The sequence below is a fragment of the Cebidichthys violaceus genome, unplaced genomic scaffold (assembly GCF_023349555.1).
Source record: "Cebidichthys violaceus isolate CVI_PGR_0920_01 unplaced genomic scaffold, fCebVio1.0.p SCAF_5, whole genome shotgun sequence".
Classification (NCBI taxonomy): Eukaryota; Metazoa; Chordata; class Actinopteri; order Perciformes; family Stichaeidae; genus Cebidichthys; species Cebidichthys violaceus.
Window position 1 is genome coordinate 6,745,484 of NW_027176705.1, and position 27,130 is coordinate 6,772,613.

The window sequence follows — 27,130 nt, forward strand, 5'->3', positions numbered from 1 at the left end:
GCACATTTCTGTAACGATTAGAATTAAATCTTTGTATTATCCAGTCACAGGACATGCAATATTTTACTCATATCGAGCATGTTAATGAGATGAGAAGATGACTATTGGCTGCTGATATCTTTATTTTACAATACAAAGACTGTTCACTTATTTGATTTAATCAGTAGTTTCCCAGGGAGTTTACTAAAACATTTTATCCCTGTAAAGTGCATTGCTACAATTTGTGTACATAATTACAATGATACCATCTTGACAAAAATTTTAAAAAGGAAACAATGTAAATTACACCAGACTTTAAAATTTTAACAAAAAAAAAAAATGTTACAATATTTCATATGTAAATGTTGCATTTAAAAATCTTCGAAGGACTGTCACTGTTTCTTGGGAGCAACACATTCAAGTATTTGATTATTTTAACCTGAATTGACAAGGAGCTCATAAAAACATTTACTTGGATAAATGAAAATGATTTGCTTACATTTACATCTAGCTCATTGTGATTAATAAAATGATTTTGGTGCAGGCACATAAGAACTCAACAAATTACACTGATTTTTATGTAGAATTTCTGATAGTGAAGTTGTGTGTCTACAAGGATTTCTTTCAAATCTGCCTAAATGATTGTAGCCTTCAATGAGATGTGCAGTCTGAACCACATAACACCGTCTATCTTCAGACCCGCGATTTGGATCAGGACCTTCATTTGTTTGAGGACCTGATGCATTCAACCACACTTCAAATACAATAAATACAAGTCTTAAGAGCAGATACATTCAAACACTATCTAAGAAGCCATTATATAGAACATGAGCTCACATCTTAACAATTACTCAGTTTAAGTTGTTGAACAAAGCCTATTTAATCTGTTATGAATTATTTCTCCTGTGCCACTTGATTCTCACTTGCTTGGAGGCAAAACAGCTGCTGCAGAATAGCTGAAGATGAGATAATTTCCTGTGACACCAAGATTAAGACGTGGTCTGTCTACAAGGACTCTATACTGTTTAATCATTAACATTCACTGTATTTACTGCAATGTGATAGCTAAACGGGGAGGGACCTGTTGGCACTGGTGATGCCAATGTGCTGGTTGCTGGGTTTCACTGGTTCCAGTTGGTTGTACGGTCTACAGGTCGTCACTGCTAAACTCAAGTCCTTTGGCGCTGTGGTTCTCCAGAGTCAAGCCATCATCATCATCATCATCCTCCTCCAAGGTGACACACAAAAAGAGACAGATTTACATGTAAATGAAAGGACTTATCCTAACTGAGATTTTCTGTGTTAAATTATTTTGTCTCTGGCTTTAAGTGTTACAAATTTTTCTTGGCCATGTTTGTTGCATCTAGCTTTTTTACAGTCACATAAAATAGAGAGAGGGGACGACATACAGCCTGGGCTGGAATCAAACATGGGCCTCTGCACTAAGGACTTGATTCATGGTGCACTACTGGGGTGCCCAATCAGCACACATTTTGATTATTGAAAAATATAGATAAAATACTGAGACAAAACCTTTTAAAAAGCTGCTTTGTATGCAGAAGATTTGAGCCTTGTAAAACTTGAATATTACAGCCCTCCAAATTATGCTTTTTAAAACGTAATATTACAAATATATTGTACGTATAATTCTGTATCTATTGTATTTTGTAGCCTACCTGCCCAGGAACTGCAGGTGGAAAGTGGCTGACATTACATCAGTGGAATGTACCAAAGTAGATTTAGTCATTAGAGTTAGATATTGTACTTTTAAGTCAAATAGGCTCATCTGACAGCTGTTGTTTGTGTTAAGAGTCCGATCTAAAAAAATATATGTATATATAAAATTAAATATTTATGTCATGACCCTTTGTGGAGGGCCTGATTTCCCAGGTTGGAGACCACAAAACTAAATTATGGAATTGTTTATTAAGTAGTTATAACTCTCATTGGGATTAATTATAAATCAATCTTCAATACTTTTTAAAAATCTCATATTTTCAGTGTCATTCTCAATTGTCAGATGTTCATTGAATATTCTCAGTTTTCCATTCAATCAATTTATCCCAAGGTTGTTGTTTTTTTCCAGTAACTTTCTTACAATTAGCGAAACAGCGCCATCTGGCTTGCAATGTGTGTAATTGAGATGAGCTTGTGTGGTGACAGATGGTATTACACTGTTAGAGGCGATTGTGTCTACCGGCAGAAACTAACGCAGGTGAATTTGACGCCCCTTAATTAGGAACTTCACGCTACTGGGAAACCGAGTGAGCACCAAGACACGGGTGAATAATGTGAAGGGAGGCGACTGCCTGTCTAAAGTTCAGAAAGTTAGCAAGTTCGTTTAAATGAAACAAACCACTTCCATTAGGCCCAAAATGATTCCGAAACTGCAACTAACGGTTACGCCGGAGTAAACAAAGACGAAGAAGTCGGAGCACATGGCAGGAAATACTTGTACACATGTATCAGACAAGAAGTACAGCGGGGAAACATCTGGACACAGCAGGTAGGTGAGTCAATCACGTCCTCTTCCTGCTCGCTCTGTGGCTGTCTGAATGAACATATCTTTACTGTTACACATTCGTCTTAGCATATCGCTTGTAATGGGTTGAGCTGTTTGTGTGCCAGTGAAGTCTGTCTGAAGTTTGACATCGTAGGTGTCAAGTCCCCTGTTTGACTGTGTGGTTCGTGACTGTCTGTAGCCTGTGCAGAAGTCCGGGTGTTGCTTATTGGATTGTTATCACCCTTCCTTTCCTTTTGAGTTGTGCTAATGAGTAATGAGCTTTAATAACCCATTGCTAAGGAATACTGCATTTTTATGGAGCCATCTGTTATGTGTTGGCGGGGGTCATGTGTGGAATCTCCTGCTGCTCAATTCATTTGTAGTTGGCACAATACCAGAATTTACCAATTTATGAAATGTATAGGCTATAAAAAAGTCTAACCCTTTATTTGCAGCTAGATTAAAAGCTGCAAATTAAAAAAAAAACATACAAGTGTTTTCCATCCATAAAATCAAGTTAATCATGTATATCACACATGCATTGTTTTATTGTAATTGAAACATCATTTTGTTGTCACACCACACCATCCTCCCTTTGTAAAAATGGGAGAATGTGGTTTAGTGTGGTGTGTAATGCTTGGACAGCGTTTCCCTCAGGATTTTGTGAGACTGTGTTGGGTGGCTCTCGGCCCGGAAGAAAATTTAGTACATTATAAAATAAAATGCATCAGTCTGGTGAACTTTAAAAGCCCCAAAAAAGAGGCTATTTATTATTAGCTCCACCTTCACCAGCTGCAACATTAAGGTGATGAAAACATGAATGCATCAATAATCCAATATTATTTTCTATATTACTCTGAAATGGGCCATCATGCATATTAAGTACTTTTACTTTTGGTACTTTTAAATATATTTTGACAACAATGCTTTTTTAAAAACTTTTAATTAAGTCACATTTAAATGGGGGACTTTTACGGCCATCACTCAGCAGTCTCACGGAACAAATCAGTTCCATTTTATGTATCAAGTCCCGCTATTAGTATGTAGACCATTTCTAACTGGGGTCCAGGCCGTGATTTTAGGGGTACCCGTTATATTACTGTTACATACCACACCATACGTTTTGTTCTCCAAAAGACGAACAGTGGATATGTAACAATAACCATAAGAATATTCATTCAGTGTTAACCTACATTCTGCCCATGAATAACTACAATGTTCCTTCTGAATGGATCAATGTGGTGTGAACAATTTGCTGTTAGCCCCCCCCCCCCCCTCCCTTAGAACCGCCATTTCCTCACAGAGACCCTCAGCATTTTTTAATGCTTCTAAGTCTATTTTTGTCAAGTTAAGTGAAACGTAATCTGCAAAGACAGCTGTTTATATCACATTTTAACATCCAGCTGTATATGTGTTTTGAACTTATCCGTATATACGGCGAGTGATCAGGGCTTCCAGTCTGTCTGTGAGCTTGCCTGTTTCACAACAGGCAGACTCCCCTCGCTCATGTCTCGCTTCCAATGGCAATTCCCAGTAAGTTCCGCTTGTGTAGCGGTGCGGTTGGGAAAAATGACTGTGGGGTGACATTACTTTCTGATTTGTTGAGTGAGTATCTTGATGGCATCAGCTGAAAGGAAGGCCAGGCTGCAGCACATGAAAGATTAAATTGCTCGACATAATTATTTATGAGACTGTCAATCAAATTCATTTTAGCCTACTTATTTATTGAAGGTGACAGAACACCGTTCCAGATGGTTACGGCCCACTGCAACCCCTGATTTTACTGAAGTAAAAGTTCTCGGTACTTCTTTCGCCATTATGCTCTAGTACGCTAAATAATATCATCATAAACCAGTGGTGGGCCGTCAGGGCCAGCTAAGCCTTTTCTGCTGGCCTAAACAGAATCACAAAGTTATAGCTATTTCATAATTTAATAATTTTTCATAAATACACTACATGTATTATAATTTTTTTCCATTAGCTTATTTTCTCATTGCACAGCTCCTGTCTTCCTCAGTTGCTCTGCTTCCAGCCTGCAGCGCTGCTTCCAGTGCAGCTTGTTTAAGTAGAGCTCTTATCCAATCAGATTCAGCCTCTATGTCTCTATGTAAGGAGAGAGGCCCCAGGTCCTCTAGGTAGACTTTGCAGATTAAAGTATATGGGGACGATATTGTTGATTGTCATCGTCTTCAACCAATCAGATCTTTAGTTTGACATGTTGGGCGTATTCTTTGACGTGCCAGAGCTTCCCAGGTAGCCTGCTAAGTACGTCAGCATTAAGGTGTGCAGTGATTGGTCAGTTGGCCAGCGTGACTTTTGTCAAACAGAAAGCTATCTAGCAGATCTTAGTGTTTAGGAAGAGTTCAGGTTAAAACATAAGTAAGAGAAGTTATGACATTTTTAGCGTTTTGCTTGGTGTAGATTCTATTTTCTATTAAACTCCAAAGAAAGGAGGATGGACTTTGTCTTTAAGTGAACAGCAGCTTTGGTAAGTGAACTGCTTTGTTTTTACATCTGCAATAGCGTTACTACTGTTAGATTTTCTATCGTGTCGTTTTTATGATATGGTTAATATTGTTCCCTCTGATGTGAATAATATTTGAATGGCTCGTGCTCTTCAGTGTGCGGTGGAATACGTGTTTTAGCGCTGCAGTGTCGCTGGATTGATTTGTTGCTTTGTTGTCATATAAATATATGTGACTGGTTCATGTGAGTTTGTTCTTGTCATTGTGTTAATTACATTGATTCTGACTATGCATTGTCCGTTAATGACGAAGCATCCCGTCATCGTGGGGTTTGCCGCGGTTGTTTTCCGTTAAGCTTTTTTTTTGTTCTGGGTTCAGAGGTCACAGCCCGTTGTCTCCTCCGTGAGCGCAGTCCACTGAAAACATATTTCCCACAATTTAAGCTTCTGCATTTTCCAAACGCACTAGTATTATTCAAACGTATTGTTCGGTGGTTCGTAAGCCTCGTACCGAATTTTTTTTATACGAATACGTGTATTGTTAAACCCCTAGAAACAAATAATAACCGTAGCTGTGGCTCATAATTAGGTTATTCACAGAAGGCCAGGTATAAAATGCACGGCCCGCCACTGTTATAACACATTGGTTTTATAGATATGAGGAATAGTGATGACACAGCAAAAAAGTCAACCCCAAAAAACTGGTAAATGAGACATGGTCCGTGTTTCAAGACAGGTCAGGTTTCTTTTTTTGGTCAAAATCGCTGCAGACATTGCACTGAGGATAGCTGGTCCAGGTTGATGGTAGCGTTGGGAGCAACTGGGCGCGTTGCTCCCCGCAGTGAAAGAGGGTACAATAAGTACCGCGTCCACGTTCCTGTGAAGTGCTGAGGGGAGCTGTTATGCTCACGCATGGAGCCACGAGCCGCTCTCACTCTGGGCCTTTCCAGGCGCATTTCAAGCCCGCCCACTCGTTGAGAAGTGTTAAAATAGTTTCGGTTCATTTTGAAATCGCTGTGTGTCAAATTAGGCCGTGGCGGACCGTCACAGTCTAATTTGTGTGTGTTTGATTGTTGTTTCTTACATATTCTCTCGGTTTGTAGTCTTTCTCTGTGCTGCGATAGGACACCACATGGATCAGAGTGTAGACTCTGCAAACAGAGAGACACAAAGATCAAACACATGTAGAAAGAATAGGAATATTAGGAAATAGATGTTCAGTAGTTCCAAGAAAAACAGGAGTAATTCTAATTTTCCATAAAGGCAGGTTTCTACGAATAAGAAATGTCCTGCTCATGGTGCGGGAACATATTTAATAACAGTTAATAGCTTTGGTATTTCTTTGCCACAAAATCCAACCTCCAGTATCTGATTGTTAGGAAGTTTTCCTGCTTAGTTTTCAGGCTCAGTCTGTGAGTTAGCTGCGAGGCTGTCAAATAGAAGTCTGATATTACAGCTGCTAAAAAGTAAAAACTGAATATGAATGAAAATGTAGTGGGTGTGCGGCACATACAGAAGTTTGTTTGTGTGTTTGTGTACCTGTGATATAACATGGCCAGAAACTGGATAAGAAGAAGAACAGCAAAAGACAACAGGAACATCAAACTCAGAGGCTCCACCTATCAACACAACATGACAGTAATGGTGATTACTTTGAACAGGAGTTACAGCACTAGTGACAAACAATCAAAAAGATGCATCAAGACTGTCTGTCTGTCCCAACCTTGAGGGGTTCATCAGATTCACTTCCGTTCGGAAAGAATTTTGGGATCTTGATGCTGATGACATCATTTCCAATGGCCTGCAGGAAGAAGGTAGCAACCACCCACAGCACGTTGACGATGAAATACAGGAACACAGCCTTTGGGAAGGAAGGAGAATTTCATGATACTTTGAGGTCTTCATACCAGTTACTAATAACATGTCAATAGTAGTAAGCATATGCTACTACCATTTGTACCCTTAGATGCCATTGGAACTATTTGTATCATAAAACCTTTCAATCTAAATACTCCAGACCTGTTTCATAGTGATGAACAGAAAGTGTATCAATTTGAATCATGTTAACACCACTTATATACTTACATACTATACATAGTCGTTTAATACAAATTGCATTTTGACTCAACTTGACAGCATACTTTCCAAGCAATTGATCTTAAAAGCTTTCAGAAAATGAACAATAGCAAGAAAACCAAAGACATTAAAATGACCAGTCTAAAGCTGACTTTCACTAAGTGTTTGAGCTTTAAATAATTAACTTATTGCTCCAAGTCATTGGCAGAAAGCTCGGGACACATACCAATTAATCATAGCAGTGTTGCATAACACATGATAGTACTTCAGTCTATTACTTCAGACGTGTTTGATTGGAATGTTTGTATTAGAGCGAGTGAAGTGATACATGACAGATTGATATCAGAGTTTCTGGCCCAAAGCTAACTTGAGTGGGAGTAATGGACACAATATGTTTGTTTTATGGGTGGAACTGGTCCCCATCTGTAGATATGCACATTTTAATGATACAGCACAATTGCATAATTCATAGCAAATTATTGCATGGACCCCCTGGCAGAGTGACACAAACCCCTGGGGCCCCCGGAGCCCACTTTGAGAATGACTGACTGGAATAAACAACCTGTGTTGAACGCGTCTCCCCAACCATCTGCTTTTGTTTTTTGCAAAGCATTACAGCTGCAAGTTGTTGCTCCACATGACTTTCCATTTAGTTTATATCTGCTTCCTCATGAGACCACATGTATTGCTCCCTCTGGCACAGTAATCTTAACAATATCTTGGAGTGTGTGATGGGTCATGATTTTCATATCTTGTAGTGCATGTTTGACATTAGAGAGAAGAACATCTGTCAAGTTTCTACTTATCTCTGTGAATCAACCCGATATCAAAATCAGTTATGATTTTAAAACTTGTGTAGTCTGAGCCCAGCATAACAAAGTTAGCTAATTCTAATTACAGCGTGAGATAAATGAGCTGTCGTGCTCGAGGTATCGTTATTACATATACTGTATGTCCACTAGACCAGAATTCATGGCACAAACAAAAAAAAGTGACACATTTGCATGAACAATTAAAGATAGCTGACCTTGTTGCGTAGTGACTTCAGTTCTCTGGTGACTTCCTCCAGATGTGCTTTACTGTCAACAATAGGCTTCAAGTAGCGCTCAAGTAACTTGTTCCAGAAGTCCTGCTCACCCTAAAAACACACAAATGCACACACACAAATATTTATTTTAAGGATTTATTTGATTTAAGGCAAAATGGGTACTAATGGGTACCTCTTCCACCTTATTGGCTCCATGGGTGACATTGATGCAGAACATTTACAAACCTAACTTTGTCACCCTATACCTGTAAGGTGTAAACTATTGTTATAGCAATACATTTTTGTTGATTACCCACTTAAGTTACTATTTGTTTATCTTTGAAAAAAAGGATTTAGATCTCTCCAGTCGATTCTGACGTGCTAGCTGTTGTACATTATTTTCTTCTCACAGAGCCAGGGGTTGAATCGGCATCTTACCTCATCAAGTTTTTTCACTTGCGGGGCGGTGAGTGTTTTCTTGATTGCTGCGGTTACTCTTTTCTCTAATTTCTCCATTTGACTGGTTCTAAGGATACGCCGAGACTGTGAGACACAGAAAGTCCATTAGTGATTCAGTGATAATCAATAATTCATCTTCTTCTTTTATTGTTTTTTTAAAGTTTACATTTCTGGCATACAGTCCGAGATTGCGACAATATAGAAGTTGTGAATTGGAAGCATTTGAATATGATATAATACAATTATACATTGTAATGAATAGTTAATGTGTTATTATTATTATTACATGCTCTTCCAGGGCATATTCTAACTCCTCCAGCTGGCTTTCTGACAGAACATCTTCAGGCCCCACTCCACTTAGCTGTCCATTAAGAGTGTCTGTTAACATTAAGACCAACTCCTCACACACGTCATCCTCCTTTTTGTTACAGAGTGTGTATCTGTGGACAAAAAAGCCACAAAAACAAAACTCTAATTATACAACTGCAATAAAAAAGTTTATTCATTTGTTTTCAGTTAAATTCAATGTTCACTTCGTGCAAACATTGCCACAGTTTTTGTGGACGTTGTGACAAAAGCCTTTGTGATAAAGAAGATACAAACATTGTACATTTCTCTCCTTAATGTAAATTATTTACCGTATTTGTTCCTGTAGATTTCTCTTCATGTTGGCATAAGTCAGCTTCTTCAAAAATTCTGCTTTCACCGGCGTTACCCAGTCTACACGAACATGCACACGCACACACACACACACACACACACACACACACACACCATTAACGTCATTATTGTATGCTATACATACTATGTATGTATATAATATTCAGGACAAATACACTGTTAAAGTGCTTCTCACCGCTGACACAAAGCTCTGTTTCCTCTGGGTTAGCAATCAAGTCATCATCCTCCTCAGCGTCATCTTCGTCATATACACTGGGTGATATGCTTTTTTTGTTGACACTGTCATCACTACACACAGGCACACACACACAAATTTTTATGAATGTTGAGTATTGATTGCACAATCCAAGTGTGTGTTTGCCTTTGTCACAAGTCAGCAGTATGTAGAGGTGAGTTTGTATGCATGGAAGTGTTAATAATCTCATGAGTGACAGCTGATTAACTTTATGGCAGTACAGGTTGCCGATGGCTGACTGACTGAAATATTTAATAAATATTAATAAACAATAGAAAAAGAGAAGAAAGAAAAGACAAATAAATACCTGCTGTAGGAAGCAGTGTCACTGCCTTTTCCTTCCTTCCTCTTGTGTTTCTCAGCTGGAAGTTTCTCAGCTCTTTCCACAGCTTTTTCTGTGTTTGTATCAACTTTGGCTTCAGGCGCCATCTGTTGAATCAATGAGTCCTGGTTGGTGATGGGAAGGGGAGGAGCTTGCTGTGCAGTCTGGCCTGTCATCTGTCGAAGCATCAGATTCTCTGTTTCCTGTGTTATCTGTAAAGCAACAGGATACCATTAATGAATCTGTCCTTCTATTTATCCCCTGGAAGTGTTGCCTGTGGCTGTTTGGTGACAGTACCTGTAACTTCATGTCCCAGCAGCAAAGTGTACAGTTTCTGTCACACAGAATGTTATGGTTCTTCTTCGCTTCTCCTTCTCCCCTGACAGACAAACAGAATGATGGACAGTGAGAAAAGACATACTCTCATTAATATACAGTGATTATTAAGAATGCAGATCGGCATAAATAACTCCACTGATCTGTATTATGGAAAAATTAGTGGATTACTGGATGGATTTCATCATCATATTAAATTCTACATAATTGTAATATTTTATGTCTTCTGCACAAGTCAATGGGTCAAGGGTGTCTTTGACTTTTCCATTTTTTTCCCATTTCATGTTTTTCATATTCCTGTGTACGTACGTCTCTATAAGCTTATAAATGCCATATAAATGGAGGTTGATTGATGAAATTATTTCTGTATCACATACATTTTTAGTATGTTGTTATGCGGGGAGAATTCTTCCCTTTTTGGAGTTTGTATCCATGTTGACCAACTTCACAAAATTGAATGAATTGATTATAATGACACATTCTCTGTTATTGCAGCCTGTGCTACAAGCAGGAAACACTACTTTGTCTACAACAGTGTTTTACATTCCCCTGACAGTTACCTTCACTGTCACAACTAACACACACCATTAGTGCTAAAATCACAAGTCAGGTAATCAGGTCGTCCGGTAGATTGGCTTTAGATCAGTGGATGATTAGATTTGTAAGTCAGGGGGATTGCTGACTGCTTGTCTTTGCTTAATATCATTGTAAATTAAGAATGAATTTATTAGAAAATTGGTCCATTACTTGTTGGATTCCCTTGTGCCCCATGTCACAATGTGCATGTTAACCAGTGAGTAGATGGTCAGTAGGAGGTATCCACTGGGGATACAGATGAAATACATCAGACCATAGATGATCATTCCTGGAAGAGAAAATGACATAACTGAACATAATGCTGTTTACATAACATTACATAAAACTAGTAACAGGATATAACCTAACGTAACATAACACTGTTAACATCATAGTGAATCATGATCGTTACAAATGTGAGAATGATGATTAAAATAAAATAATAGAACCATACCCCATTCCTCTGGGTGTAGCATGGCTGTCACTGCATACATGATTGCCATTGAAACCAAAAACAAGCCAGTGGGGGTCAGGAAGGTGCCCTGAATCACCATGTCACCTAAAAAACGGAATGAGGCGTGTGTGAATTTAAAGGTTTTAAATAATTTACTAAATTATAATTTGAAAAAAGTATGAGGTCACAAAGAGTTTTTACCCACCAATGATGGAAAAGAAGGATGCAGTCATGAGGAACGCATACAGAATACTCATAATGGCAGCAATGGTTATCTGGTTATTAGCCTTGGCTACAAAACAGACGATGATGTAGAACACAGGAGGAACGCTTGCGATGATGATGGAATATGTACCGGCCATTTTGAAGACAAATTGGAAAGCACCTGGCAGGAAAAGACAGAGGCGGGGGGGGGGGGGGGGGGGGGGGTAAACAACAGAGACAGGTAGATGGACTTTGATGAAGTTATCAATACAGAAAGTTTACTAATAAAGATTTGCAAGGCAAAGTGGGTATCCTAGTAGTCACCATTACAGTTTTTCTATACTATATACAGTCTGTTTTGATTTAGGCCATGTCCATGGGTGTTTTATAAAAACTGGATACAGTCTTCCAAGATGCTGGCCCATTCATTCCAATGAAAATGTAACCAAAAAGAACTGGCCGAGTAAAACAATCTGATCATAAATGTAAGACCCAAATCTTACAATGTTACTGCTCCCACGATCCATATTTACAAACCAATTAATCAGAATGACAAGAAATGAACCTACCTGCTATCATGAGAGTCACAGAGGCTGGACCAAGGATAGAGGAACCAACGGTGAACATCTGGTAGAAGATGTAAAGCCTGGAGATGGACGAGTTTCTCTTCACCGTCTCTGCACCACTGTGATTTAAATTAGAAAATGTTATAAGATACAATGCACATGTCATAGCGTTATAGTAAACAGCTGATTATAGATGTGTAGCCTGTAGATATCACTCTGAAACACAGGAACTAAATCAGTTAAGTTAGAAAGTGCCATGCTAAGGACGTAAACACCACTTTAAATATTGATTATAATCCTAATAGAAGTACTAATAGTTAACCCTAACCTGTGCAGAAGGTCCAGTGTATTAGCCAGTGTAGATGGTCCCCATCGTCTCCTCTGGTTATAAAACTCTTTAAACTCCTGTGGTGAGTTGGTGTATGCATCTGATGCAGCATTGTATTCCACCCGCCACCCTTGTTGCAGTAACAAAGTACACAGCCAGCGATCCTCCCCTAGAAACACACATGCACACACGAGACACAGAAGAGAGGATGGACGTGAACAGTCGAAAAAGAAAGTTCAAGAGACTAAATTAATCGAGGGAAAAATGGTTGGTGCTCTTCCCAACCGACCTTGGTCATATTGCACATATTCCGAAGCTCTGGTTGCAGTAGTTGTGTATCTCTTCATTACGTTATCATCCATTAAGGCTGATCCTCGAAACAGACTGAAACATCCTGGACTGCACAGCACGGAGCCAAACACGTGCTCTGCTGTCTTCTGTAGCCAATGGCCCACTGCATACTCAAACTTCTGGTACCACACCATGGGACCTGGGAGGGCAGCAGGCAAGGAGATGACCACAGAGATTCAAGGCAAATTGATCATTGAAAAAAAGAAGGAAATAGGATGAGAGAAATTAGAGACAATCCTTCACAAATGCTCATTTCTTAAATGATCGATTTCCACTCAGTCATGTTGAGGGTTATGGAAGCTGGAGTCTATCCCAGCATATGTCGTGTGTATACTTTACAACCCTACTCCTACCTTGAGACAAATTAGCTTCATAAAACCCATCTTACCTCATTTTTGACTGTATGCGGAGGGAATTAAACCCAGAAAGCACCAGTGCTGGGATATCAATATGGGATTATATGATACCCTTTTTTTTTTTTTAGGGTAATACCTTTTGATTACTGCAACAAAAATAAGCTTTTACATATAATAACTATACTATGTCAAGAAGTTCCCACTTGAACAACCAAATCATGAAGTTACGGTGTTTCAATAATTCATCCCATGACTTTGTTATATTTGCCTTTTTAAGGGCATGGATTTGGGTGGCTTTCTCCCCCACAACTGTTACAAATCCTGGCGAGCAGACACTTTGCTATGCCCCACTGTGTTGAATGGATCCAGTGTAAACTCCTACAGTGGTTACTCAGCACTGGCTCAACAGGACAAGCGGCTTAAAGTACAATCAAGGTCTAGGTCTTGAAGACAAATTGAACCTTGTTTGATCAAACTACCATACCTTCTGCTAAAAAGGCCATTACAATGTCTACTTACCCATTCCAGTAGGATGGATTCTACCACATGCTGCACCTACGCTGGTATACATCCTCAACCTGTCAATGAAAATAGTCTTTTTAATTACTGTTTAAAAATGCTTTATATACCGTAATGACTGGAATAAAACAATGGTTGACCTGTCTACAAGCAGAATCACAGCTTTAGGTTGGAAGTCTGTGTCTCCGTCCAGAGCCAGGATGTAAGTGTTGTCATCAGAGATGAACTTCCTCTTGTAGTCATTGTCATGCTGAGGCAACAGAAAAATCTCTCCATACATAGAGACCATGCTCTCTCTGCATGGGTTATTCTGGCGCTGGAAAAAAACAGATAGATATTTTATATGCATACTGTCAAAATAGTAATATGTACACTTTTTAAACATAATATAAAAAATCTTACTGTGATCTTCTGAGGGTTCTTGACGATGTAGCCTTTCCAGCCGAGTAGATAGTACAGATACATAATCTGAAAGTCATAAACAGTAAGATCGGCTCTTAAAGACATAGGTGCAATTTAAATAGTGTATTTGTTCCCCAGAAACTTAAACACAGGTGACTTGTCAATTATTAATTTGGTTCATCTGAGAGACATGATGAAATTGTGTTGAAAGGAGCCATAATGCAAATAGACAAGACAGTATAGCTAATTATATCACACAGAATGATTACTATTCTGATAATTTGTCAAGTAAATGGTTTCAGTACCTGAAATGTGAGGATTTGCTGCTTTTCTCTGACATATACAGTTGTGGTCAAAAGTTTACATACACTTGTAAAGAACATAATGTCATGGCTCTCTTGAGTTTCCAGTTATTTCTACAACTCTGATTTTTCTCTGATAGAGTGATTGGAACAGATACTTCTTTGTCACAAAAAACATTTATGAAGTTTGGTTCTTTCATGACTTTATTATGGGTTAACAGAAAAAGTGACAAAATCTGCTGGGTCAAAAATATACATACAGCAACATGAATTAGCAATTTTGGTGACTTAGAAAGTTGTGTCAATGAAATGAGCTTCATAGCATGGCCTCTTAACTTCTTGTGAGTGATTATGAGTGACTACAGCTGGTGTCTTCTCTGAGGCCATTTAAATAGGGCTCATTGGATACAAACGCTCACAAACGCTACAATGGGAAAGTCAAAGGAGCTCAGCATGGATCTGAAAAAGCGAATCATTGACTTGAACAAGTCAGGAAAGTCACTTGGAGCCATTTCAAAGCAGCTGCAGGTCCCAAGAGCAACAGTGCAAACAATTGTTTGTAAGTATAAAGTGCATGGCACTGTTTTGTCACTGCCACGATCAGGAAGAAAACGCAAGCTATCACCTGCTGCTGAGAGAAAATTGGTCAGGAGGGTGAAGAGTCAACCGAGAACCACCAAAAAGCAGATCTGCCAAGAATTAGAAGCTGCTGGAACACAGGTGTCAGTGTCCACAGTCAAGCGTGTTTTGCATCTCCATGGACTGAGAGGCTGCCGTGCAAGAAGGAAGCCCTTGCTCCAAAAGCGGCACCTTAAGGCTCGACTGAAGTTTGCTGCTGATCACGTGGACAAAGATAAGACCTTCTGGAGGAAAGTTCTGTGGTCAGACAAAACAAAAATCAAGCTGTTTGGCCACAATGCCCAGCAATATGTTTGGAGGAGAAAAGGTGAGGCCTTTAACCCCAAGAACACCATGCCTACCGTCAAGCACGGTGGTGGTAGTATTATGCTGTGGGGCTGTTTTGCTGCCAATGGAACTGGTGCTTTACAGAGGGTAAATGGGATAATGAAGAAGGAGGATTACCTTCAAATTCTTTAAGATAACCTAAAATCATCAGCCCGAAGGTTGGGTCTTGGGCGCAGTTGGGTGTTCCAACAGGACAATGACCCCAAACACACATCAAAAGTGGTAATGGAATGGCTAAATCAGGCTAGAATTAGGGTTTTAGAATGGCCTTCCCAAAGTCCTGACTTAAATCCCATTGAGAACATGTGGACAATGCTGAAGAAACAAGTCCATGTCAGAAAGCCATCAAATTTAACTGAACTGCACCAATTCTGTCAAGAGGAGTGGTCAAAGATTCAACGAGAAGCTTGCCAGAAGCTTGTGGATGGCTACCAAAAGCGCCTAATTGAAGTGAAAATGGCCAAGGGACATGTAACCAAATATAAGCACTGCTGTATGTATATTTTTGACCCAGCAGATTTGATCACTTTTTCTGTTAACCCATAATAAAGTCATGAAAGAACCAAACTTCATGAATGTTTTTTGTGACAAAGAAGTATCTGTTCCAATCACTCTATCAGAGAAAAATCAGAGTTGTAGAAATAACGGGGAAACTCAAGAGAGCCATGACATTATGTTCTTTACAAGTGTATGTAAACTTTTGACCACAACTGTATGTGAGTGAAAATATTTGGGCTTCGGACAAAACAAGCAATTTGACAACAAACAAGACAATACTTTGGACTCTGGAGAAATGTGGTGCCTTTTACCATTTTTTGACAGACTAAGTGATTTCTTTGTGAAAATATTCCGAATCCTAAAGAATCAGAGTTGAAGAACACCATCTCCCATCAAAAGGGACAACTACTACTACTCAATAAGTCACTGGTTTTGCTGATGTGGATTTAGGGTATGACCGCCATATAGTGAGTATGAGGAGTGAGTAAGTTAAGTTTGTCAGAGATTACTGGGCACTAAGCACTACATTAGAGGTCTCACACATTTCTTTTAGTAATGTGTGAGACCTCTAACTGGGAACTAGCTGGTCCAAGTCTTTTACTGTTGGCCACCGCATAGCGTCTCATACCATGATACCTTTAGGACAAAAACACCACTACTACGCCATACCTGGGACCATCTTTTCTTGTTCCTGATGAGAGTTTTGTCTTTTAGATGAATATAGAGCATGTTGCCTTCAGGCATAACAAACATCAGCCTGCCACCGTAGGGGGTTTCAATGATCGACACATCATCGGGTTCTTTGTTGGTAAACACCCTGGATGGATGGATAGAAAGAAGGATGGTTAGGAAGAGAGATGGATGCATAGATGGATGCATTTAAAGATAGATGGTAGATCAATGGATAATCTCACCTATAAACCTCTATGACAACATGGATCAAGTCAGTAACGTAGGAGTTAACCAGCCTCTTTCCTGTGTCCTTTTCAGTCATGAAGGCATCATCTACATAAATGTGACACTCAAAGTCAAAACAGTCCTTATGGTTCTCCTTTGGATCACCTCGGTAGCGGTCCAGCCTGAAACAACAAACAACTGTATCAATACTGCAAAAGCCTATTTAGTCAAGTGTTTACTTTTGTTGTACAACATGTCAAAGTGTGACAGGAAATAAATAGGAGAATATAATTTTAAATGCTAAACAGCGCAAATGTTTTTCAAGCTCTTGAATATTTTAAGTTGTACGCGAATGAAGTGGATACATTTAATTCATAATTGACATTGAAAAGAGCAACATAACACCAGGCTGATGGTTTACTGATACACCTTGGAGTACACTTCTGCATCACTGCAGCGAGGTGAGAAGTTAAACCGGTGGAGATCAATAAAAACAAGATTTTCAGTCGCTGTTGTGACGGCCCCAGACCATACCACTGTTCACTAGCTCTTTAAAGGTATGTGAGACAGGAATGAAACCCATGTTGTGGATTTGATACCTGGACACATAGGTGTCTGCGGTGACAGTGTCTCTAACCTGAACTTGGAGGTGAGAATTTTAAGCATTTCATCATAGGTCTCATGCCACATGGTGGCGCAAAGATAGATCACACAGTTTTGCATCTCTTCGTGGCTGTGAGGGAGAGAAGAGGGGTGAAGGGAAGGGAGAGGTTCAACAGAAGCCTTCAACATTTCATGTTGCGACCATGCACATCTCTCAACAGTCTGTTGATTCTAAATCATCACAATTTTTTTCATCACAACAATGTCTGTGTGCATCATCACACAGAGATATCAAAATCTCCAAAAGTATGCTTCAAAAGCTAATCTACTCATGATGACATTTTAAATTAATTAGGCCATGGGATAAGGGATATCTGTACTTCCACTGCATCTGCACACAATTATCACCCTAATATGATTAATATGATTTACCTGCTTGAAATAAAAATAAAATAACCAGAGAAACCTTCTTTTCAGACCCCTCTCACCTCTCTTGGTTTCGGGCTCGTGGCACCTTCATCTTGGTGTTCAGCAGCAGAGACAGGTCAATGAAAGCAGATTCATAGAGTCGACGAACAAAGAGCTGGGAGGTTCTCTCTATACGCTGGACCTGAGACATGGTGAACCATAGAGGCATTTAGGTCTACGTCTTTCTGCTTAACCACATGTAAGAAGTAAATTGTGCCATGTAATGTTGGAATGTCTGGCAGTGGAATGTAGCTTTAGATGACATGGATGCTTGAAACTAACTAGTAGTTTTATTTGGCCGGGTTTTGAGGTGCCTACATTTTGTGCTGCTAAAAAATAGTAAAATAGTAGTTCCAATGAATACTTTTCTTTGACTCATCAAGATTAACATTGAAATTTTTTCTGGGGAGAGATGTTGCTGCTGACTTCTGTAAAATGTAATTTTTTTTCAATGCTGTAAGCAACACAAAGGAAAGTCCATTCACCTCCCTCGTATAGAGGTTGCAGGTGAAATCTGTCAGAAAGACTGATATCTCTTCATAATTTGGGTGAACTGACTCTTTAAGGAGCTTATCGTAAATGAAGGGTATGAACGTCTGTGTGTGTGTGTGTGTGTGTGTGTGTGTGTGTGTGTGTTTGTATCGATACCTTGATCTTCCATACATAGTAGGTACACGTGACGAAGCCTGACCACATACACACTCCCTCCAGTGCCAGCATTCCAAAAGGCCATTGCAAGTAATAGCTGTCAATCAAATAGTCCATAATCATTTTGGGAAAAATACATAGATTGAATGTGTGTATAGATTCCTGTACATATGTTACTTTGCATGATATGTCATTTCTGGACATTTTACTCGCATTAAGCACATTTATCAAGCACAGAGGCTGCATGAATTGTAGAGAGCACAGCTGCTAGCTTCGCTTAAACCTGATACAAACACACAAACGTACCTGTTGAGTGAAGTTCGACAAATGCTCCTTGTGATTTCCAGTAAAACCACAGGGGTTGTGTTCTTATTACTCAAGTAGACCAAGCTTTCACAAAACTCTGCAATGGAAACAAAGCTTAATGTTTTAGGGAATTGGTAATAAGTGAAATTATGTTTCTTACTCTTATCACACAGAGCTTTCAGGGAAGTATGCATTTCACCACAAGACTATAGGTAGGCATATGTTTCAACATTCTGATGCATGACTAAAATGATTAAATTAAACTAACTTCACACAAAAGTACATTTAAGCGGAGCACAATCAATTCTCAAAATGTTAAGAGGATAAACACACCTGTGATGCTCCCGTGCTCTGCGCCGTCCAAAGCCTGTGCCTGGGTTATGAAAAGTATTATTCCCAACAGCAGCACTGCAGGTCCTGTGCAACATACTGGCAGCGCAAAGCTCATCCTGACTGCATGAATCTTACAGGCCACCACCCCGAACCAGTGGCAGGCTGCTGAGCAGAAGGCCTGAGACAAGGGCAAAGGAATATAAATTACTGCCAGGGGTGCAAAATTCAATATTTCAATGCTGCTGGTTACTTTAGATTACACTTGTAAATGAAAGCCAGTAAGATCTGATTCTGATTTGTGATTGAGTTAAACCTGCTGGAATTATTAAGAATCAACGGGGGACATTTTTAGTCGATCTTAAAAGTTGTAAGTTGTAGTTTTTTTTAACCTCTAAATATTGCATGAGCTCAAACACGTTTTTTTTTTTACGGTTACACTTTTCTTAAATTTTACTTGTGCAAAACCTTCATTAGATGTAGAAAAATGACATGTGACCATTTAGCACCTAGAGACGAGCTGCAGCTCTTAAAGTGGAAAGATCCCAAGGGGAGCAGAGGAAAAGACCCATGACTCATATACGTAGTCCCTGTATACCCATCTGTATACCCATCTGTTTGGCTGTTTGTTTGGATGTCTTCCTTCCACTTACCTGTAAGAAAAACAGCACCAGTCCTATTTGCAGTAATTCCCAGTCCTCATCCTGCAGGTTAAAGTCCGACCAGATGATGGACTTCTGAATCAGCACATGGTAGAATAGGTATACCGCTCCTGCAACAGAACACATGCGATCACTGACGTGAAAGAGACAATCTCATAAAGTTACTATGTGTTAAAAAATAACACAAAATATATAAGTATGTTTAATATAGTCTACATAAGTACAATATGAAAAGAGCACAATGTGTTTTGATAGGTAAACATGAAATAGAGTAAACACTCTGTTGTGTAGAAAGGGATAAAAGTGTTTTGTTGAGAAGAATAGACAGCATCGCCCGACAAAATTGAAAACAACAAGTGAAGACTTCATCGCAGCTGGAGAACTTCCTCTGCAAACCATCTGCACCTCTAACAGACATCTGTTTGTTCTCCAGTGTGAATGTTGGAAATGAGATGATGAGAAAACTCGGCAACACACAGTGATGTTGTTATTCATGATACAATCCAAGAGCCTGTGTTATTTTGTCTGCATGTTTTTTCTGTTGATACAGACATTGATGGCAGATAATTACCTATCACTATTATCCTCAGAATGCTGCTGATGACAAACACAAAGTCCCTGAAACCATCCAGTTCTGACAGTGTTTCCTGCAGGGAGAAAGAAAGAGAAGAGAAAAGCCTCCCTGATCATGTCAAGTCAATAACACGATTTATCAATATGCATTAGAAACACATCCAGCTGAAGCTCTATCAGAACACATGGAAAAATACCTGCCACAGCTGGCCAAGTGGGCAGTACAATTACATACAACAATTAAAATAGGTTAGGTGTCAGTAGGGAATTTCAGCTTATTAAATAACTAAATTGCAGTCTGCAGTGGAGTGAATGTAAGGGATGAATTCTAGTTTGTTGGCTGATTTAAATAAATAAACAATAAAGTTTAAAGGTTGGTGCAGTGAAGATCAATAGAAGCACATTATACCGGCATCCGATTAGTAGCTTGCAGCGGGTTTTCCCACCAGCAGAGGGAGACGAGGAGTGAAGAGAAAATTCCAATTCCAACATAGATAAAGCAGTCAGCACTCTGTAGATCCACGTATGATGATACACGGACATAGTAGTCAACTCCCAGGAGGCAGTAACCTGTTAGTTAGTAAAGTAATTAAACTGTTAGTTTGTAGCTCTGTCTCTCAATCATGTCAGTGAGTTTGAATGCAAGCAAATTAACCCTTCGCTAAGCCTTGCCACCATGGAACACACACTCACTGTTACTGACTGCACTCCCTGAAGAAGTAGAAGTTTTTTGGAAGCAGACAGAATGGTCTACAATATGCATTCTAAGGATATATTCAGAATGTCAAACTGATTCAGCAGTGAAAACAGGTTAAAAAACAAACAGATCACAGCAAATGGTCTCCTGTCTCCTTCGCCAGTTGCTAAGTAGAGTCGTGTAGGCCTTTATTCCTCGTTACCATTAAAATGTAACAGCAGCACGTGTACACATAAATTATACCTTCAGTAGCTTGTGTAGCATAGTGTTAATGATAATTATTGATGTGTTAACGTAATCTGCACAGGTTTTTAGGTAGAAACACAACGTTTAGAAACGTATATCTCCTTCCAACCTCTAGGGGTAACGAGTATCACAATTACACAACGTTTTCACCGTGGCTAGCGCAACATCCACAAAACCAACCTGAAGATGAAGACGATCTGAAACGCTTACATGAGAGTCTATGGAGCACAGACCTTGGTGGGAGATATGATTGGCCAGTTTGCGTTCGAGGGGCGGTACTTAGCGAAGGGTCGATTACTTAAAAAATGCAACATTGAAGTAGTTGTCAGTCATGAATTGAAAAAATACTAATGATACAACTATTATGTGAAAAAAAGAGAGGCAGAGACAGGCAGACAGACAGTGTTGCATTTAGAAAGTAGATATAAAGAGAGAGTTACCAGCAACTGTGAGAATGAGGGAGCAGATTGGGAACAGGATTTTCCATGTTTCTCTCTGTAGTCTGTATACTATCTGCAGAATGGCAGAAATAATGCAGACTCCTCCGCTGATGAAGAGGTTAGTCAACACATCAAACTGAGGCATTACAACTAGCACCAGGATTGAAGTACCAAGAGACACCAGACACTCGATGGCACAGATCTGGAAACGACACAAAAGCACACATCATTGGTGGTAACAATGTCAAATTTAGGCATTGCAAGATATAGATTGACATTCATCATTTTTGAAAATCATGCTTCTGACTAGTTTAGCTTAATCAGGAAATCAAACTCTCTTCAGGTTACCTAGATTTATTGAATGTATTAATAGTGGTAGTGAGGGACCACAAGAAGCGTCGCTCTCAATGTGCACAAACTGACCTTTGAGTTTTTAAAAGTTGTGTATCGCTGTGTTTAAGATTAAGTTCGGCTAAATATTCAACAGTGTGGACCCATTCTAAAGTATTCCCTGAATTGTCTTCCTCATAAAGATTAATAATCTCAACAGCCGAGTACAGCCATAAATAATGAATGCAAACAAATATTGCTGCAATAGCCTTGTAATAAAGATTTATGATATACATTTTTCCACTATCTTATTCATTGTAATTACAAGCAAAGCAGATTATATAATAAATGAATATGCTTTAGAAAAACATACAAATGCCATGGTCTTCATGTTGGGCTGTACAAAGCTCTTGAAGGCACACCTCCACAGTGATTTCAGAAACACCAGGAAGTTGGGGCAGACCAGGCAGAAAACCAGCATCAGCATGTAGAACTGTTTCTCCTTTGGGCTGCGCAGGGAGGTTGGACTGGACATGGTTGACAACACCAAGAGAGAGCCCTGATTGAGCACAGAGCAAGTGAGTGTTAAAGAAGAGTTGAGACAGAATACCAAAAGTAAAGTACTAGTTGTACAATTAATGTACATCTTTCTTTTTATTTAGAGTGAGATTGTAGAGAGACCCTAAAAACTGCATTTCACTTTGTCCCTGTCCTTTGTTGTGCAGTTCCAGTAAAGTGCTGTGTGTAGCAGTACTTCCATACTGTAAATATAGAGAAGATAAACTATAGTAACCACTTCCTGATTACCTTTACCGGGACACCTCCTTGATTTATTGCACTCACACCAATAAGGAAGTTCATCAGGTTGAACAATAATCACTTTGCTTTTTTTATTCATTCATTCATTCCCTCAACCTTTATTTATACTCGTGAGATCATTGAGGGTGACCCTTATTTGCAATGACATTGAGTCCATCACATACACGAAGAAAAGCAACACAAAACGACGACAAGTAGATGTACAAACAGAGAAGAGGCAATGCCATTATGAAAACAGTAAAAAGCCATTCAAGGTTTTTGATGTGGGGAAATAATTTGATAAAGATTCAGATATTTAAGATGCTAAATAATGGAGAGTTATGTAGGAAAATCCCTAGATTTTTGCAATTACAACTTTGATCACACAGGAAAACCGAGACAGTGATATTCAGGGAATGCATTGTTTTATGACTGAGCCTATTCCTGTGATTAGTCATCAAGACAGAGCGATAAAGACGAGGCCAAAGGAGGAAGATGAAATATTGAAACAGGGCAGAAGCAGAAGGGCAGACGATGCAAACGCATGCACATACTGCAGAGTTAAATATTGATAGAGAGCAAATGAAGATGACACTGCAAAGAGGGAGGCAGAGGTACACATAGAGACAACAGGGTTGGGTACAAAAGTATACTCTAGTGCTGTAAGCTGTACCGTAGCATAGCATTAATGTTGTTCATGTTACTTTGTGGGACAGTCAGACAGCGACAGAGTGGACACTGATGTTTTTAGAAACTATTCATGTTTGACATGTTTATACCTGATTAATATAACATTACGTATGCAGTTTATTTAGTTTTCCAACTTTATTCAATTTTTTTGTCACCAAAGGTTTGTTATATATTTCCCAGGAACAACAACTCTAAGATGTCGGCTACATGAAGGGATACTGTTGAAGAAAGGCATCATTTAGACCAACAGCATATATTCAAATTAAGTTTTAATTTATATAACAACCTTTTCCACCTGCCGAAATATTAAACACAGAAAGAGCTTCAAACACTACTGCCAGCAAGAGTTGGATACACAAGTATTTGAATAATCGCATAATGCATATGCATATTCAACAGTAGTACCTACAGAAACTCAAATGAAGAAAACTCAAAGATTTGATGGACAAGTGATCAAATTCAATTTTAACAATTCAAAGCACTCTCATGCTTATTTTCAGTATTACAAATAAATGCTGCCTGTAATACATCAAATTACAGATAGAGACATCAACCATTAAAATAGAACAATGTATTTGAAAGGCTTTCTTGCTAAGGCCAGAAAAGACAAGACGGTGGTTGAACCTAATAGTGAGAAGGCATACATATACATTTTTCAGAGTCTGTTTGTGAAAGAAACATCTTTTTAGACTTTTATCAAAGAAGATTGTAAATATTTTAGCTCGAGGCTTCACATTTAGTGCCAGGGACTCTATGGTGATGATTCTTTCTCTGGACCTCAACCCAAACAATGAAGAGCTGAATAACCTTTAACAGACAGACATACAGATTATCCCACCTTAGCAACGACGGCGCTGGTCAAGACAGCTAAACCGACGATAGCAGCCACCAGGTACTGGGCTAACTGGAAACATCTTCTCTTACTTTCCTTCTCAGCTCCGATTGGGTTGAGCTGGAATGGATCCCACGTATCCCTGAGACACACATGAAAACACTTTCATTGACTTTCATCACTGCTATCTCATGTATTAAGGCAGGAGTGTCAAACTCATTTTCACTCTGGGCCACATCAGCATCATGGTCGCCCTCTAAGGGCCGGTTGTAACTGTAAGACTGTATAAATGTAACTATTTCCTAACATGTTGTTAAATAACTGTCTCTGCATTTGATTATTGTTTATTCAAATGTAAAAATATTGTACATGCAGTTATATAAATATAAAAATATATTTAAGCACATTTCTGTTGTTATAACAAATCATTTTAATTTAGGGTTAAGAAACCTACATTACTCTATCAAAGATCAAACTTTTAAAGAAAATAACAAAGACAAATGTCAAACACAAGTTATTACATTAATTACCAATATCTCGCTAACTATTGACCTCCTGGCGATGATTAAGATGTCGATAAATTGTGACGGTGTGCCTACAGAGAGGACGTGGAGAGGCTGAATGCTGTGTTCAACGCATTTCTCTCTCAATCAGTCCGACTAATACAGACAATCGCACAACCTTTGAACTTGATGGCATGATGAACTTTTCTTCGGTAGCTTTGTTGGCGAGAGGATTACCTGCGTTGTCCTCACTCAATTAAGGAAACAAGCTCATTTTTAATGTTTTCTCTTTCACATCCAGTAAGTTGTTGTGGTTAAGCACATGAAGCTCGTGACCTTTACCTCTTCTTCACAACTATTGTACACGAATGATGTCAGTAAAAAACATTTCCATGTTGGACCATCTGGACAGTTTCTGATTAAAAAATGATGTGATGTGAGCAAATCCAAATTTCTTTGTATCCATTATGAACGGATGATGCATCTGCGGCATTTGTATGAATTTGTGCAGTAACATTTCTAATATTATAGTTTGACTTAGATATTCAGACATTAAGTGAGGTTCATCTTAAATGACTTGGATACTGCTTCTTTGATCTGGTATTTTAACCTTGTGATCTATTAATTAATTATAGCTTCAACAAATAATGGCTCAGTTGATCGACAGACAATTGAGTCGACTTTAGCTATTTTGATCATTTAACTATTGTAATAATTGATTCATAAGTTAAGTCATGAATCAAACAAGTATACAAAACATTCCCTTGATCCAACTCTTTTTTATTTTCAGTAATCTGTACAATGTCTCACACACAGCTGCGGACACCACAAATGCGTAGTAGTTCTACTTGTACTACTGTCGTACTCACTTAGTATGTGCATTAGTTTGCTAAGTAACCACTTGTAGCATAGTCAGCGCACCCTCCTGCATCATGCGGATGCGGACATTTTGGTTTAACTACTTTTTGTGTAGGCCCAGGTTACTTCCAGTATTAATCTGAATGCAAGAAAGAATACAAATATTAATGTGACCCCCAGAGAAGAAGATGGATTTCTGCTCCCTAAAAAGAAAATGTCTGCAACACACATTTTTTTTCCCCAATTACATATCTGATCAAACAGGCTGAATAACATTAAACTTTGGTAGCTGGGCTCAGTGTGCTGCTGTCCACATACATACATATGTGTTTAACTTAAATTCATGTTGCATATGATCCCCTGTCTCTCAACTGTAACATCAGGCCTTAAATAAAACAGAAATGAAACTTGAAGACTTTAAACACACACAGTAGGTTAGTCTTTACCTGTGTCTTCCCTCTCTTTTCTTTCCTCTGAATTTGATTTCCTCCATCTTGCTTGACTAGTCCACTCCTTATGATGGCCAATGTAGAATCTGTTTCAAAGAGGAAAAATATTCAAACAGGAAGTTATTTTCCGATGGAATACCTAAATTATAATATGTATTTTAAAGTGAAACATTAACACGGTAAATAAAAGAATCAATAGATTAGAAGTAAGATAATATATTTTCTTTAATTCATGGTCAGCATTGATCATTTAAATCATGTTTACATATAAGAAGACTGAATATATTTACCTTGGTATATTTAATTCTTCTGTTGATTAGATCTTTATCCTCAGGTCTTCAGTAATTCACTCTTAGCTGCATTTCTTCTCACTCACTTTCATTCAAAGTATTTGGAATGAAACCTTTTGAAAGCTTTGAAAAGTCTCTAATTGTCGAGCGCACTGGAAACCAACTGTGTCAAAGTCCTTAGTTTCTCTGCATCCGTTTATCACTAGCTTATGGAGGAGACACCCGTATCAGTCAGGTCCTGCCCGCCCAGGTGTGTGTGTGTGTGTGTGTTCTGATGGTCATAGTTTATGAAAGCTATGCAAACCAGGAAGTGCGTGTGCAGGTTTGACAGATATTGAAAGGTAATCATGAGCATAAGATGCCGTAACCACCCAACATGAGTAATGTACGTGATTTGTGTGTGTGTGTGTGTGTGTGGCGTGACTAATCAGAGTTTATCACTGACTAAAATTTCAAGTCATATATCCAGTTTTTATGAGTGTCAATAAAACAGTACAAGGGTCATTTACACTGGAACACACATACAGACGTGGATGCCAGACTCCTCCATACATAGTTGAGCGATGGCGCGTACAACGGAGTTGTTTCACAAGTAGGGAGTTTACATTCTAATTTTAGCTAAATCTTCATCAGATGATAGCTGGTGGGTTCCCAGATTGCATTTTGGCCAATACGTTCCACTTGCTTTGCTGTCCACATGGACTGTTTCCAGCAGTGCTGGTCTGAGGTTGAACAGTATTGGGTGTATTGGTTAGGGATTCTCTCTCTCTCTTTAATTAACTAAGTCCAACATTTATTATAGTGTTCAGTACTAAAGATAATGCTGTGTGGAGGGTGCACTGGAGTTGTTTTGGGAGAGTCTTACATATAGGTGGCCTACCTTGTATTCAGTACCATGGTTGTTAT

General features: G+C 38.9%; 1 protein-coding gene across 1 annotated transcript; it reads right to left on the reverse strand.

Annotated features, from left to right (window-relative positions):
• Nucleotides 1–104: 104 nt before the first annotated feature.
• On the reverse strand, nucleotides 105–26,478 carry chs1 (chitin synthase 1). The gene is made up of 35 exons (XM_068731178.1): nucleotides 26,225–26,478; nucleotides 25,932–26,020; nucleotides 24,131–24,266; nucleotides 22,178–22,363; nucleotides 21,475–21,676; nucleotides 20,501–20,661; nucleotides 20,090–20,165; nucleotides 19,510–19,628; nucleotides 18,860–19,037; nucleotides 18,527–18,623; nucleotides 18,221–18,317; nucleotides 17,593–17,714; nucleotides 17,139–17,234; nucleotides 16,519–16,683; nucleotides 16,274–16,421; nucleotides 13,839–13,904; nucleotides 13,577–13,752; nucleotides 13,437–13,495; nucleotides 12,500–12,700; nucleotides 12,211–12,379; nucleotides 11,886–12,001; nucleotides 11,318–11,497; nucleotides 11,113–11,217; nucleotides 10,830–10,947; nucleotides 10,044–10,125; nucleotides 9,732–9,958; nucleotides 9,365–9,477; nucleotides 9,147–9,228; nucleotides 8,795–8,948; nucleotides 8,488–8,592; nucleotides 8,050–8,160; nucleotides 6,670–6,807; nucleotides 6,486–6,565; nucleotides 6,031–6,097; nucleotides 105–1,207 (listed from the first exon to the last, which is right to left on the reverse strand). Exons 2-35 carry the CDS (start codon nucleotides 25,976–25,978, stop codon nucleotides 1,127–1,129), a joined length of 4,260 nt encoding a protein of 1,419 aa, XP_068587279.1. The 5' UTR covers nucleotides 25,979–26,020; nucleotides 26,225–26,478; the 3' UTR covers nucleotides 105–1,126.
• Nucleotides 26,479–27,130: the final 652 nt, after the last annotated feature.

What these genes read in the sequence shown, in the direction of transcription:
- chs1 (XM_068731178.1), bottom strand. Translation starts at nt 25,978, where the DNA reads ATGGAGGAAATCAAATTCAGAGGAAAGAAAAGAGAGGGAAGACACAG. An exon ending in ACTATGTATGGAAGATCAAG is followed by an intron (nt 17,715 to 18,220) that starts GTATCGATACAA and finishes ACCATGTCTCAG; the next exon opens with GTCCAGCGTATAGAGAGAAC. An exon ending in GGCACAAGGGAATCCAACAA is followed by an intron (nt 10,126 to 10,829) that starts GTAATGGACCAA and finishes TTTGTCTGTCAG; the next exon opens with GGGAGAAGGAGAAGCGAAGA.